At 44.5% G+C, this 15,480-nt stretch overlaps 5 protein-coding genes across 5 annotated transcripts; all 5 read right to left on the reverse strand.

Moving 5' to 3' along the window:
• Positions 1 to 445: 445 nt before the first annotated feature.
• On the reverse strand, positions 446 to 1,631 carry N7483_012807 (alpha/beta hydrolase family protein; the record flags this gene model as incomplete). The annotated part of the gene is made up of 2 exons (XM_057096234.1): positions 446 to 1,190; positions 1,402 to 1,631. The coding sequence occupies 2 exons, from the start codon at positions 1,629 to 1,631 to the stop codon at positions 446 to 448; spliced, it is 975 nt and encodes a 324-aa protein (XP_056942205.1).
• Positions 1,632 to 2,364: 733 nt separating this feature from the next.
• N7483_012808 (uncharacterized protein) lies at positions 2,365 to 3,861 on the reverse strand (the record flags this gene model as incomplete). The annotated part of the gene is made up of 6 exons (XM_057096235.1): positions 2,365 to 2,446; positions 2,518 to 2,591; positions 2,653 to 3,546; positions 3,607 to 3,654; positions 3,710 to 3,754; positions 3,808 to 3,861. The coding sequence occupies 6 exons, from the start codon at positions 3,859 to 3,861 to the stop codon at positions 2,365 to 2,367; spliced, it is 1,197 nt and encodes a 398-aa protein (XP_056942206.1).
• A 516-nt stretch (positions 3,862 to 4,377) lies between these two features.
• Positions 4,378 to 5,319, reverse strand: N7483_012809 (uncharacterized protein; the record flags this gene model as incomplete). The annotated part of the gene is made up of 1 exon (XM_057096236.1): positions 4,378 to 5,319. The coding sequence occupies one exon, from the start codon at positions 5,317 to 5,319 to the stop codon at positions 4,378 to 4,380; it is 942 nt and encodes a 313-aa protein (XP_056942207.1).
• A 2,496-nt stretch (positions 5,320 to 7,815) lies between these two features.
• N7483_012810 (uncharacterized protein) lies at positions 7,816 to 10,489 on the reverse strand (the record flags this gene model as incomplete). The annotated part of the gene is made up of 2 exons (XM_057096237.1): positions 7,816 to 9,761; positions 9,832 to 10,489. The coding sequence occupies 2 exons, from the start codon at positions 10,487 to 10,489 to the stop codon at positions 7,816 to 7,818; spliced, it is 2,604 nt and encodes an 867-aa protein (XP_056942208.1).
• Positions 10,490 to 11,099: 610 nt separating this feature from the next.
• N7483_012811 (uncharacterized protein) lies at positions 11,100 to 13,994 on the reverse strand (the record flags this gene model as incomplete). The annotated part of the gene is made up of 5 exons (XM_057096238.1): positions 11,100 to 11,611; positions 11,683 to 12,655; positions 12,758 to 13,252; positions 13,416 to 13,845; positions 13,921 to 13,994. 5 exons carry the CDS (start codon positions 13,992 to 13,994, stop codon positions 11,100 to 11,102), a joined length of 2,484 nt encoding a protein of 827 aa, XP_056942209.1.
• Between the last annotated feature and the right edge of the window lie 1,486 nt (positions 13,995 to 15,480).

The raw sequence follows: 15,480 nt of genomic DNA on the forward strand, positions 1-15,480 counted from the left end.
ATCTAGACCATATTGTAAAGCCGAATCGTGAATCTCTTCCCGTTTAGGATAACTGACATATTTGATCATTTACTTCCATTTTAACTATGTCTCCACTTTCCCGATCGATGATCGGGAATGCGCGAATCTTACGATCCGCAGGCTGAGAATAACATGCCTGATCAATACCCCTGGTAAGAATGGAACCCGAAGTGCCCCAATCAGACGAATTTCGAATGTAATCCCTGGTGTTTCACATCCTGAGATGTGTCATCAGCACGATTCTCGATTTAGTCTTATTTACTTCCGCTGCCCAGGTGGGAATTGGAAGACGCCATTGATATTCTACGCATTAGGTTGTTGTGTGTTTGACATTTCCTATCGACACCTGGCAGGGAACTAATATGGCCCTGGATTACCATCTACTGGACCTCGGGAAAGCGTTAATGTCGCGTCTCCACTCATATCACATACGTACATTTTTGGCCTGCATATGATATGACCGCCTCGATTTTCCCGTGTCAAGAATGAATCTCATTAAAGCTTCTTTTCCAACATTCTTGACAGAACATTCTGTATGCATTGCTCCAGGCACGTTTGTGTGCTCGATATCGAGGCCTCGCGCCCGACAAACAGACTCCAGCTGACCCCCGACATGAGACGGTATAACTTCATCCTTCTCAGCGGATAAAATGAGAATCGGAGGGACAGATTGACGTGTGGAAATAGATGACTCGTTTGACACCTTCGTATTTTCTGCACTTGTTCGTTGACTCCACGAAGCCAGGCGTTCCAACGATGTTGCCGTGCACCATGTATTCCACGAAAAAGGCCAGAGATAGCGATACGGCAACCACTTCTGCGGATATAGGCCGATCAACATGTCCTTGATACTGGAGATCGGCGCCTCGAGAATTAACCCAGAGATTGGAATGAGACCATAACTTCCTTCCAAGTGCTCGGCTTCTAACTTCTCCATGTGTGTTCCTAAAGCCGAGGATGCAACAGCCGCACCAAGGCTGTGGCCCCATAGAAAGATCTGACAATCCTTGTCGGGAGCAGAGTAAATTTTCGATACCCAGTCCAAAAATGCCTGAGCGTCCTTTTCAATCCCAGATTGTGTTGCTCTACCAGAGGATTTCCAGTAGCCACGATAGGATAAAGCAAGAATTACATAGCTTGTTTCCTGAGAAGGTTTTCTCGACATGCCACTCGGAGATTTTTCAGTAAGAGAGTTCAAGAATTGGGACAGCATAGGTAGTCGGAGTGGTGTTGACCCACCATTCCCTTGCAAATAAAGTATAACCACCTGTTTTCTTGTTTCCTCCAGCTTCTTTGCAACTGGGATCTGTCCCTCGCAAATGGATAACTTTGTCCCGTCCAAACTCTGAATTCGCCTTTCTGTCCATACCACAGGCTTACATTGGGACTCGTATTCCGATATTGTATCCGATCTTGCAAATGGAGGGAGCCAGGTTAGATATAGCAGTTTGTTCTGCATTACAATAATCCAGAAGCATTTCCACGTCCACAGAGCAAGAAGCAGGCCAGTAAAGATGACCGGCGGCAATAAGGGAGTTGGGATTGAAGTAAGACTCATAAAATTGCGGCGTGCTCTGAATCGCTTTTTCAAAAGAGTAATATTGTGGCATTCCGTTGACACTCTGCTTTTTTGACACGTGTGAAAGCTTGCATATTGGATTTTCAATGTGCTTCGACTGGACTTTCCCTGAAATGGGATGCCTAGAAGAGAGCGCGAGACGCGCCAAGAGATGGCTTTTGGGAGCAATATCCTTTTTTGGTAACTCATGTTGCGATATTGAACATGGTATGTGAAATTAAGTTGAGCGGAATGTATTTTTGCCTGAACATTTGCGTTGAGGGTGGTTTGTTTCAGGCATGTCCAGTGTTATGACGCTGTGCTGGCATAGCTCCCAGCGCTCCAGTTGCCCGCGGGCGCGTCACTTCTTGCTGACTCATCGGTCACATGATCTGATATCCAATGCTTTACTATACAGCATGGATATCAGTCTCGATATCATTTAATATGACAGCAATGAATAGGATACATAATTATAGAAATTTCAAGGGATTTGGTGTAAGATTTGTAGTAGCTGGTAGGGCTATTATGGAGAATTAACAGGTTCAACACTTCCGTCAACTTGAAGTTCAATACAACATTACAAGTGCACATGAGGATATATACTAGACGAAAGGTCATCACCAGAACTCGGACGAACTTGAATGTGCCCCGTCATGGTGTGGTTGATAGTATTTTATTTTATTGAACTTGAAATCAAAATGAAAGCACTACTGCCTCCAATTTGTCTAAATCAATGTGCACTCATGTGCAGCTATTTAATCATATTTTCTCTGCCCAGGTGCTTATAGATGATATTGGCGAGGGTTGTCAACCGAGATGCCCAGCCTTCCCCACATGGCTTCGACATTCATATCCTCTCGGCCACTACAATGAAGTGTTAGTTTAAAACTGAATCTGACTGATGCAACTTGCAATCGGGTATAGATGTTGCTTACTCTTGCTTCTCGTTAATCCAAGGCTCAGTCTGTCCTTCGGCGACATTGGGGTTGCGGAAAACAACGTTATATTTCTGTCGAAAATCAGTATGGCTTCTCCTGGACTAAAACGTGTATGTATCGTGGTGTGCTTACCATGCCCAATGTGATGTGAATAGCACCGGGTCCCTTGACGAATGTCTCGTTTGGTTCCTGACCCTCAATCATAGACACAATGTTTTTGGCTGCCACAGCGGCTTGTGCAGATCCAGGTCGTGCGGCCTTCTGAGCTCCGGTATCGGCAATGTCGCCGACCGCAAATAGGTTAGAGTATTTCTCATCCAAGAACTGCATCGTTGGTCGAATGCGAATATACCCATTCTCAGGGTTAAGAACAGATGGCGACTCAGGCGTAGATGGCTCCAGGTTGCTGACCAGTTGGTTGTTTGGTGTTTGACCAGTTGCCAAGATCACAAATTCCGTGGACACTGACTCTCCATTGGTAAGCTCCGCAGTGAATGTTTCGCCAGTAGTAGGGAAACCACCTGGCGGGACAACAACTCTAGCACCAGTAATCAATTTAATTCCAAGTTCATCGAATCGTCGCTTAACGAGTTCATGTAAGCCAGGGTGAAAGCTTGGCATCACCCGAGGTCGAGACTGAACCACTGTGATATCCTTCTCTGGGTAGTACTCCTTGAGATCAGTCGCCATTTGCACACCGACAGCACCTCCACCAACAATGACAATTGACTTAGATCGCTTGACATTAGCTTGGTGTTGCCGAAGATAATCTACCGAGGATTGCTTGTCATCATGTTCCATTCCTGCGGGCTTGGAGAGGCGTGTGCCGGTCGCGACCACGATAAAATCAAATGGGATCTGCTTTGAGCCCTGCCATTCGCGATCCAGCTCCACATATTGTGGCTGGATGTCTGTCACGCGCGCCTGAACGACGTTGTGCGACTCTGCATTGGGAGTCCCTGAGAAGATGCCGCTGTAAGGAACGAATGCCTTGTGCTCCTGTCCTGGAACGATGGCAAATCGAGGCTGTGTTTGAGAGTTAGTGGAGAAACTAATGGAGACCCCGATTCACCAGGTGGCTCTTACAAAGGTAAACAAGTGATGGAAGTGACTGTGGGGCTCAGTTAGGAGGACCTAGTCGATGTGTCAGCTCTATGATCCTGCCACTGTCTTTGCATAAAAAACATACTCTGTGTGTGGAGGGAACCACCCGAGCCAGCTCTTGGGCCGTTGACTAAAAAAACAGTCAGTACTATGTTCGTGGTAATAGCGGGTTGGATCACTTACCCGTCCAACAAAAGATCCTCCGACGACAATGATATTACGAAGTGCAGCAGCCATATTGAAAAAGAGAGATGATTAAAGTCAAGAAAGTAAATGTCCTCAACTTTTCAGGGGTCACCTCTCTTATAATGTCATTCAGGGCTCGGTGCTCGGCAGAGAGTCCGGCTCAATTTACCTTTATCAGATGAACTTATCTGATTAAATCCGAATCATATTTCCTAATATAGTAAAATGCCGAACCCGCGGGCAATTTTATATCCGGGATTTACAACTGCCGATGGCGCCACTTGTTCAATTCCCCAGATCCGACATACAGATCATTTTACTTAGAGTTGAACTCGGATTTAGATTGACCCCACGGACTTAGATGTAAAAGGGATAAACTATTCCAGAACAAAGTTTGACGACTCGGATTTACTATCATGACTCAGAATTCTGTGACTGGAAGGCTCAAGGCTCAATTTTGGACATCCGACACTCAAAAATCCCCCAATATTAGGCTCACTAAATTAACAGCATACAAATGAGAAACTATATCAAAGAACTACGAGGAATACTCGAAAATCCCTCCATTCACGCAATAGTGATCTTGACCACCTTGCCGGGCTCCTTGAATGTACCTAGAACAGGGGCAACTTGGCCACCGCTTGTACCAACATACAGGGTCTTCCCATCTGCTGCCAAGCGACACGAAGTTGGTCCAGGCATCAGAGTAGAAAGCTGACCACCAGCTACCAAGGCGATTTGACCATATGGAGTCACTCGAACGACCGAGTTCTGCGGGTCTGTCGCAATATACGCAGTGCCATCCTCAGTCACCTCGATATTATCAGGCAGGAAGCCACTGGCGATGACTTGATAATCCCCAGCAGGGGTAGCATCTCCATTGACTTTGACGCGACAAAACTCCATACGAGTAGTACTGGAGTAGTAGACATATCCATCCACCACTTTCAGACCATTGACTCCGAGAGGCAAGGCTTGTCCCTCCGCCGGTCGCATTGTCGTATCGTTGAGCGCAACTGAACGATCTCCTGTGTCGATGTTGACCTTCCACACAACACCATTAGGACTGTCTGCAATAAGAACCAGTCGGGACTCTTTGGTGAAAGTGGTCATCCCGTTCAATGCTTCGGCTTCCGGCAGCGCAGCGATCTGTGACACAGCGACAGATTGTTCAAAAACACGCTGTTGCTCATTTGTCCCATCGCTTCGGAGATCCAGCTTCTGAACAGAAAAAGACCCGGGAGTGGGTTGGTACGTTGTTGTCGAGAAGTTGCCCACCACCACGGCAAAAACATCGTCATCGATTTCACTGATGCCGAAACAGCTGGTTGCATTCGGGAAAGAGTGAACGAGTGTGGCGTTTCCAGTATCTGTATCCACGGACCAGACTTCTGGGACATCCAGTCGGGTCAAAGAGGAGACTACCGTCGCGTCGAAGGGCAATGTTGTCGACCCATGAGCCGTTGTTTGGGAATTGGAATAGCGTGGAGACTTGGACTTCTGGCTCATTATTTTGGTATGGACTTGCAAGCTCTGAGTAAAAGGAAGGCCATGATGCCAGAGCCTGAGGTAGGAGGGTCAGGACACTGAGGATGGTATTTTGTGGCCGCATGATGGGCCTAGCTGTCCCCTGGGAAAACGAGTATGAAATGTCTCAGAAATTGGAATTGAATAACTTGGGACGAGATCCGTGTTGAGACGGTTGTAGCAGGCTATTATGGTCTGAATTTTATTTAATATTTCATCCCTACATTCTTGTGATATACTTGAAGATCACGCCGGGAAGTGCCGCGATCATGTTGTCAACTTGAACTACAAGTGGAGTCTATTATACGGACACCTGAGTGGCGTCGGACTATGAATTTTATGCGTAGAGCACGAAAGTCATCGCTGTTGTCTGAAAAGCCTGGATAGGACCCGTGGACGTCGTACCTGATGAATATACTAGTAGTTCATTCAAGAACGTAGTGGATCAACATTTGAAGAAAGGGGTCGATGTTGGTGGCCTGATATATCAGGCGGAAACACTGTAACGTAACTATTTCCCAGAAAACAGCTCGGTAGGGCCCTACTGAACTCTCAGTAGGGGTATGTGTCGGATAGAGGCCTTACTGCCTGAGATTACGTAAACCTACACTGTATTTTTACCTCTTAGATTTAGCAGAATTGAACACACATACAGTGACTGGAAAAAAGTTTGCACCAGCGCTAAATTAGCGGCTTGGCATACGAAATTCTGCCGATTTTTCTGCCGAAGAAATACAATAAATTCAATAACTAGTGTACCAACCATTATAGGTATATTTGGAAAATAACGTTGTAGCTGCTTGTAGGTCAGGCCTGTATGCTTCAAAGTGCATATTTGGGTACGTGTATAGGCGTCTAACTGGACGTGTTTCCGTGGTCTGTGTGGCATATTTGTATATAGAATAATAAGCTCCGTAGACACGTAGTATTGACTGTAGCTGACCGCCTAGGCGGTCAGCTATTATAAGGGTATTATAAGGGCGGTCAGCCGATATAGCTTAGTGTATTAATAGCGCTGGTGCAAACTTTTTTCCAGTCACTGTACACACATCTGTACAATTGGACCCCATTGGGTGCCACATGCTGCTGAATAAGCCTTTATTCTGACAGTATGTAGAGGTCATGTGACTTTAGTAAGTCATGTGACCCCTACTGAGAGTTCAGTAGGGCTCTACTGAGCTGTAGTCACACTATTTCCCAAGCGAGCGGTCCGGCTACTGCCTACCCTACAGTTTTAATTATAATTATTAGAACAATAACACCAATTTATTAAAATTTATGTCTAAATATCAAAATGATCTGATCTATGTCCTTCATTTCCACACTTTTGACATGTCGGAAGCTTTCTCCTAGCTGGCTGAGGGGGTAAAACAGGCGCCCTAGACCGTGGTACGGGAGGGGCAATGGGTGTTTCAATCACCTGTATAGCACGCTGTATAGCTTCCTGGCCCTCTTGAACTGTCATTCCACCCTCATTAGGTATCTGCCTAGTAGACCGTTGGCGCTTCCGCTTCTGCTTCTCATGGGCGGCACGTAATTTACGTGTTTCAACCTCCAATAAAGCTGTTGAATGCATCTGAATCTCACAGGCCTTAAGAACTTGATCGATTTGCTGTTTGAGTGGACTTGGAGGGCTCTTTGAATGTTGTTTTAGAAGATCTTTGATTATCTAGCTTGCCGTTGAAGTTGAATCAGGTTCTGGGGTGTCTTGGGTGAAAATTGGCTTGATTGGCCTGATTGGCGACTACCTGGGGGTGTAGGTGTTCGAAGAAGAATATTTAGCTTGGATAGCACTCGTTCTGGGTGAAATGGTATTAAACCAGCTGCTGCGAAGCTATTTTGGATGGTCTGGGTTTGAAAAGCCTCTTTACGAGCGATTGGGTAGGCTTCGAGAAAATCAAATTTATCGATATGGTTAAAACTAGACTTCTCCAAAACCCAATGGACCCAAGACCCAACCCAACCCAACCCAACATTGGGTTGGGTTTGGCTCCAAAACTTAGACCCAAGCCTGGGTTTTGGGTTTTTTCCTTGGACCCAACCCAACCCATAGGTACCCAATTGGGTCCCAAACATAGCAAACATGCCAAGATTTTGCTGTAGCATAAATTATGCATCTTGGCGTTGTATTTTTGGGTATTCCCCTTACAGACCTTTGGGTACTGCGGCTACAGCTTTTTAGAAACTAGCAAAGAAAAGCGTTTTTTAACTAGCTCAATCAATTCTTAACTCAATCTCCTTAATCTACCATTCTATCCATTTTCTCGTCCTGCCTGGTCTGTCCTTTCTCTTCTACCTCCTACAAAGTAAGGTAGGATTCGTCTGAAGCATAGGGTTTTGTGCACAAAAAATAGTTTGTGGGCTGCCAATACTAGCTGTCTCCTAGGCTCCTATTAAAAACTAACAGGCTTTTGTGCACAAAATTTACCTCTGTAGCATCTGACCCTCATCCTCATTCCTCACTCTTCATGCTCACCCTCATTCTTCATGCTCATGCTCGTGCTCGTGCTCGTGCTCATCCTGAAACCTAGACCAGTAAAAACCACCCTTAATAAACACAGGGGTAACATCAAGGCCAAGCTGGGTACGCTCGAAGAAGGAGTTAGCCCCAAACGCAGCACGTTCTGTTAGAACTAGCTTCTCAAAGGCAGCAATGTATAGCTGCTGAGCGTGTTTCCGCCACCTCTGTATAAAACCCCAAGCAGCCACATCGTCATCTCCAAATAAAATGTCAAGCTCTTCTCGTACATCCACCTCGTCCCAGCGCACCTGCCCAACTAGTGCATCTGAAATTGCACCCAGCCGCCCAAGGCGTACAGTTGCTGGGAAAATCTGGTCCATACGCCCTCCAAAAGTGCTATTGGGCAAGCCTGAAGGGGTCTTAGTGCCAGAGTAAAAACTGCGGTGGCAGTGAGATAGGTCACCCCAAGTTCCTGACTCAGCCACATCTAATGTCTGGTGGTCTTCTCCAATACCCACAAACCAAGGTAGGATATTGAGGCGACGTGAAGTAGCAGGGCCAGTAGAGCCGTGTGGCAGGCCAGGTAGGCTAAGGCGCACATCTCCAATAGTACACTTCTGTTTAGACCACGTGTAGCCAAAGTGGTCCTCATCATCTTTAGTCCACATTGTAGGCTGAATCTGTTGTACATAGCCATCTTTTGTATAGCCTCGGAGACGAAGGCGGTCATTCCATTCTCTGATATCCCGATGCATACCAAGGAGCATCTCTGTACAGTTGTTGTCATCCTCCACAGATAGTGCAAGACTACCTTGTAAAGCATTCTGACCACGTCCAGTACGTACGAAATCAGCGATATTCACATCAATATGACGAAAAAACGTAGATTCCCCAGGATAGGTGCTCTTGGTGTAATAAGGAAAGGAGATTAGTCGCCAAGCATGGTCTGGCCGAAAGAACACATAGAATGCATAATAAGCAGGGTCTTGCCGGACAAGCTGCTGGACCAAGCTAAACCACATGTTCCGGGCCCAGCCAATTCGAGGTTTTCCAGGACGGGCACGGTAATGCCAGTCATACATATCAAACTCCTGTAAGATCATAGGCAGGATACCACCAGGATGCTGGCCGTCAAGGTCTTCTGTTAGCCAACTAAAGAGCCCAGTGACTACCACACTACCATCCTTCTTCATTTGCTGGTCCATATGCATAGCTTCAGGGGGCGGGGCCTTGCCAAAGCATCGTTTATATAGCTTCATAAAGGTAAAGGATGACATCTGGGTTGGTTTGGAAACCTTTGGCCTTAGTGGTAGGGCAGTGGCCTCAAAGCGCCAGCCAGACTGAAGATTTCCAATGCTGCCTTTGAACCAAGAAGGGTGCTGCTGCCTCACGGAGTCCCATGAATCTAGCTTCTTGTAAAGGTAGAGAAGCCGTCTATGAGCCTGAGTAATAGCAAAACGATGGTAGATACCTAGCTGCCTGCAGAGAGCATGTGTATGTTCGGGGCATAAGCGTAAGGTGTGGGATTCGTTAGGGCTGCTAGTTTCTCGGCCAATTTTTCTGAGAGCCTGTTTCTTCAATGTATCTGTGGGAAGTACAACATTTTTCTTAGCTGGTATTAAACGCTGGAGAGCAGCCTTTGTGAGAGGACAGCCACATGTAGACATAGGTGGTGTTGTGTGCTTAGCTCGTTTCCGTGGGTGAGGTTGAAAATCATCATCGGCATCACCACTACCTTCACTATCACCATCGCTGTTGCTATCACTATTGCTATTGCTGTCGCTGTCGCCATTTTCATCATTGCTGTTGCCACTGCTGCTGTTGTTGTGATCTTCCTTATCCTTAGCCTGGCTGCTAGAATGGCCTTCTTCTTCTTCATCATCATCATCTTCTTCTTGGCAGCTATTCTTTTGTTGTTTCTTAGGAGTAGGTGGCTGGGTAGTAGGCGCCTCAGAGACCAAGCCTAGTAAAGATTAAAGGTTAAAGGTTAAAACCACATCTTTTAGACTAGGCTCATAGGTAAGAATACATACCTATACTTGGACACACAAACCCATCTATGTCAATTCCTAGCTCCAAGCCTTGTAAGACACTATGGTCTAAGGGCGTAGTGTCTTGGCTTAAGAAGGCATTGGTTAGATCAGCCTGCATGATTCGGCTTTCTTGCCGAATTCCACGTTTGCGAGTAGACCTCCGTGCCACATATGCATTGTTGATGGATGCTCGTGTATGCTCATAGGATATGCCGCTTGTGAGGAATTTGCTGATTTTTCGCTTCATTGTGTCACCTTTGATGCGGAGAAAAAGAGCATTCGCCTGGCCCTCACCCCACTGTGTCTTCGCACGTAGCAGGAGGTTGTTGTTGAATCGGGCCACACCCTGCTGGCTTCTAACCGCGTCACGCGTGATTTTCCATGAGTCGTGGAATGCCTCCACATTCTCTTCATGCTCTCTCCAAAACTCGCCTTGTTCGATGAAATCGTGCAGCTTCTCTAGAGACTTAACTGCTTCGCTAAGGAATGAGTGGGCGTGGTCCTGGATTCTAAGCGCAGCTGGATAGACCTCTTCTGGGGCAAGCGTCTTCATTACCTCAAGAGCTTCTTCCATAGACCTTACTGGCTGTCCACAAAGATCAAGTGTGCTCTTGAATGAGACTTGGAGGGTCCCAGTTCCCTCAGCTAGGGTGTCCATTATGATAGACACAGCAGACACGATTAATATGTCCATTATGATAGACACAGCAGACACGATTAATATGATAAATGTTGAATGATAAGTGATGGAAACTGAGTAGTTAAGGAGGATGAAAAGAAAAAGAAGGGATGAGGGGTGAGGGGGAGAAGAGACTAGGAAATAACAAAGAAAGTAGACAAAGAAAGTAGTCTTTGTAAAAAGGCTAGCTAGTAGAGTAGTTAGCAAGCGGATTAAATAGATGGAATAGATGAAATAGATGAAACATTAATTAAAAAAGATCAAATGAAAGATGATTGAATGTACTTCTAAGTTAGCTTTGTGCACAAAAACATATCTCTACCATATCGTAGGTAGCTGCTTTTAGGCATAGGGGGGGGAGGGAGCTGAGGCTCAGATGGAGAGATGAGGTTTTGTGCACAAAGATAGCTCTACCATATCGTAGGTAGCTGCTTTTAGGCATAGGGGGGGGGAGGGAGGTGAGGCTCAGATGGAGAGGTGAGGTTTTGTGCACAAAGATAGCTTGTAGGTGGCTTGTAGATGTAAACTTACATGTTGGTTTCATCCTCATGATGATTTATATCCTCATCCTCATGGTTGTTTTTTAAACTTAGTAATGCTCATATCCATCATCCTCCCTGTTCTTTCGCTTCCTTCCCGATGTTCGTAGCTGAGTACTCATCTCTGGTAGCTGTAGTACCTCCTCCTCCTCAGCCTCCTCCTCAGCCTCCTCCTCAGCCTCCTCCTCAGCCTCCTCCTCAGCCTCCTCCTCAGCCTCCTCACGATCACTTATACCATCTCCATCAAGCTCATCTAGCCTCTCGTCACATTGCTCCCTTTCTGCTTCAATCTCATCTAAGGAAAAGAATAGCTGAAGTTCTTTCCTCTGCTGCCCTTCAAGGTCAAACCTTGAAGCACAGAGAAACAGCATCAGCTCCTCAATTGTTTCAGACTTCATACGACCACGGCGATAATGGCAGATATCCCGGGCAGTGTTGAATAGCCGCTCTACACCAGCACCTGTTGCTGGGATTGAGAGAACATCCCGTGCAAGTGCAGAGATTATAGGGAAACGTCCTTGGTGCTCTCTCCAGAATTGAAGAGGCTCAGTCTCAACAGTGTCTAAGGTAGGGGTAGTTAGTATGTATAGATATAGGTATTATGATATTAGAATACTGATAATTCAAACATACCACCATCAAGATATTGTGTCATTTCATCTTTAGCTAGCCTTGTCTTCGGTTTGCTTTTGTTTAATATCTTATTAAGCTTTAAGCTTAGCTTTGGTGTAGGTAGGGAGCTTCCTGTGTCTGACGTATGAGAAAGATGCTCTTGGTGCTCTTGGTAGGGAGTAAGAGCTGTCTGGAATGCACTCCGGTACTTAAGTCGCCAGGACCCATCCCAGTCATCTGATTGGAAAAACTGGAACCGGCTGTCAGGAGCTAGCATTGTACCAACTGCATATATGTGCCCTGGAATACTATCTGTCTGTGTGTAGTACTCATCAAGCTTTAATCGGCTAGCTTCAAGGCACTGAAGTATGTGCCTTTTCCATGGAACCCGCTTCTGCCTAAGCTGCGCCATGGACTTTTCAAGATGCAAAAATAATGCATTATAAAGCTTGAATATAAGATGTATGGTTATATCTCGTGTCTTCGATAGCTCAGTCGTATATTCAAAGAAGGGCTCAGTAAGATAGAGCAGGTAATCGATTTGGCGCCACTCCTCTGGAGTTAAAAGCATTTCTTTACAGTCATATTCCAGGCAAAATGGGAGGAAAAAATCACGAAGCCTCTTAGCTCGGCGAAGCATTAGGAAGGTTGAATTCCACCGAGTCCGTACATCTTGTATTGGAATAACCTTTGGTTCCTCTGTTTGAAGATTGATGAATGTTTCACGGCGTTGGGGGCTTGCATGAATGTAGATTGCAAGATAGCGTACCTTATTCAAGGTAACAGAGATCTCACACTTCTGGCGCTTTAAATTATCCTTAGCAAGGGTTGATTGTTTCTCAGTCCATTTAGTTTGGGTAGTCTCATTTAAAGGGGCTGCCTTTAGGCGATCCAGAAGCTGGTTAAGGCTAAGCTGAATAACATGGGCAAGGCAAGGTATCCGGGTAATGCTAAGATTCTCAGGTAGGGCTTGTTGAATTGCATCAATCATAGTCTAATTATATAGTATATTATTAGTAGTAGCCTTAAGGATAGAGATGGAGATGGAGATGGAGATGGAGATGGAGATGGAGATGGAGATGGAGATGGAGGGTACCTTATTATTTGATGCATTATCAGTTGTAACTCCAAGAACTCTGTCTGTAATCTGATGCTCTTGGAGTATGTTGAGAAGAACACTACTAAGACTTATACCAGAGTGTGACCCAGAGAGTGGTTTAAAACCAAGAAGCACCTCCCGATAGGTCCAATCTGCATCAATAAAATAGCCAGTAACGGCCATAAATGCTTGCGAAAACGGAGAAGTCCAGCAGTCCAGCGCAATTGAAATTTTTGAGCTGGGCGGTAGGAGGTTAAGAATGGATCTCTGGCGGTCTGCAACTAGATCTTGTAGTCGCCGACGAATTGTATTTGCAGACGGGATGGTTGGAGGTAATGGTGAAGAGCGAGCCTTATGAATCAGACTATGAAAGGTTGGATGCTCAATAAGGTGGAATGGAAGCCGGTTGATAGTAAGAAATTGTAAGATTTCTTCCTCCCAGCCTAGCTGTGAGAAAGGAGCAAGAGCAGGAGTAGTAGATGGCTCATCTTCCTAGTGAAATAAAATTAATTAAATAGTTAGTTACTGTCTTAGTAGTTAAGCTAGTTTCCTACTGATTAAGCTTCTCTTTTGTGCACAAAATGCTATCTCAGCTAGAGTTTTTTTTTGCGCCCAAAACACCAACTCTGTGTATCTCACCACCATTAAAACGTACCTTGCTTATAAGGAAACCAGTAATATTCTCCTTCCGCCTCATAGAGTTTTGGCATTTTGCAGTTTTTAGGTGTTTAGCCATGGTTGATGTGCCTTGGTAGCCATTTTGACAGGCAGAGTGAGCATGTTCAAGAACCTTGCTACACCGCTTACACATAACCTTTGGTGCACCATCTGTGATTTGGGCAACCTGATGGAAGTTATTCCAAATTGGGGCCTGGCGGGCTGCTTCCCAGTGGATCTTACTTTTCCTCCCATAGTCAGTTTGTAGCCACCAGTCAACCCACTCAGTATGCTCTACCATATTGTAGAGGAAATAGGATTTTCTTCGGTCGGGTCCAACGCGGATAAACGGTAGAGGAGGAGGAGGAGGAGGTGTATCTGGCCGGAGGAATGTATGCCCATCAAAGCTTGGGAGTGTGGTCTGGGTACTAGGTAGTTAAATAGTAAGAGAGTTAGGTGGGCTTGAGATAGTCTAAAAAAAAGGGAGAATAGTAGTCTCTAACTCTTCTTCATCATAACCTAATGATGATGATAGGTAGAGAGGTGATTGGAAACTGGAATTTTGGCTTTGGGACATGAGGTTAAATGAAAATCATGAAAGAATAATAAGTGTAAGGGTAGGGTGGGAAATGTAGAAGAAGAATAGTAAGTAAGTATCAAGGGTAGGTAAATCATAAAAGAATGATAAGTGTAAGGATGAGGGTATAAAGGAGAAGGTAGGAAATATAGAAGATTAAAGATTAGAAATAAATAAATACCTAATAACACATATCTTTAATTTTAAACCCATAAAAACCCACAAAAACCCAAGAAGAGCCCAAGAAGAGCCCAAGAAGAGCCCAAGAAGAGCCCAAGAAAACCCATGAAAAACCCATGAAAACCCATGAAAACCCATGAAAACCCACGAAAACCCACGAAAGACCCACAAAAACCCATGAAAACCCAAGAATTACCCATGAAAACCCAAGAAGTACCCAATCCCAACCCAAGTCTACTAAAAGTCTTCTAAAAAATTTTACCCAGGCTTCCAGCTGCTTCCTTAGAATCCCTACTTTACCCGTTTATTTTATGAATACTATCTTCTTCAATTTAGTAAATATTAAGTTAAAATACTATAGAACTAAAGATTCAATTTAATATTAAGAAATACTAAATTAGCTTAAAAATAAAAAGTAACACTTTTGTAGGGCATACATGTAAAAGATGCACTACCTCTGCAGCATGTAAATATATATTTCCTACAACATTTACTAAATATCAATTTCTACACCCTACATCCTCCATCCATATAATATAATATTTTATAATAATTTTTCCTTCTGAATGTTAATATTATTTTCAAATAAGAAATCTATTATTATTACTAGTAATCAACTTACTCTCTAACATCTATTTCTAAGATGTAATGCTGCTACATGTAAAGGTATAGTAGCTACATGCAAGGGTATAGACTCATAGAGACTCTAACATATAAACTAAAACGAATGCAAAACACATGTAAAAAACAGTATTTTAAATTGATGACTGAGCAGAGTTATACATGCCAAGACCTCTTTTTTATGCAAAATTGGGTTTTCCTGGGTACCCAATGGGTACCCAGCTTGGGTCTTGGGTCGGGTTGGGTTTTTAGGTGCTGGACCCAAGACCCAGGTGGGTTGGGTCTTGGGTCCAACCCTTGGACCCAAATTGGGTTTTGGAGAAGTCTAGTTAAAACCAAGCCGCATTTGATTCTTAATAAGCCGACCATAGGTACGTTTAAGAGGTGCAAAACATCCAACATCAAGTGGCTGATGAAGATATGAAGACTAGGCTGGTACATAAATTGGAATAATATTATTCTCTTTGTAAATCTGGTCAAATTAGGGGGGTTAGATGGCTTCTATAGCCATGAAGAATTAAAAGCCGATATTTTCCAAGTATACATTCAGTTGTTACTAGAATAAAGTGTTTTTGAAGCCATTAAAGCCCGATTTCATTAGTTGTTCATCTATTTGGACTAGTTTCAAATCGCCAATCAAATGGAAGATTCTTAAACCATCCTTTAATCAAAACTTTGCCTTTGA

Source organism: Penicillium malachiteum, assembly GCF_028827825.1.
Source record: "Penicillium malachiteum strain IBT 17515 chromosome Unknown utg000005l:1.0-9002435.0:326005.0-9005861.0, whole genome shotgun sequence".
Classification (NCBI taxonomy): Eukaryota; Fungi; Ascomycota; class Eurotiomycetes; order Eurotiales; family Aspergillaceae; genus Penicillium; species Penicillium malachiteum.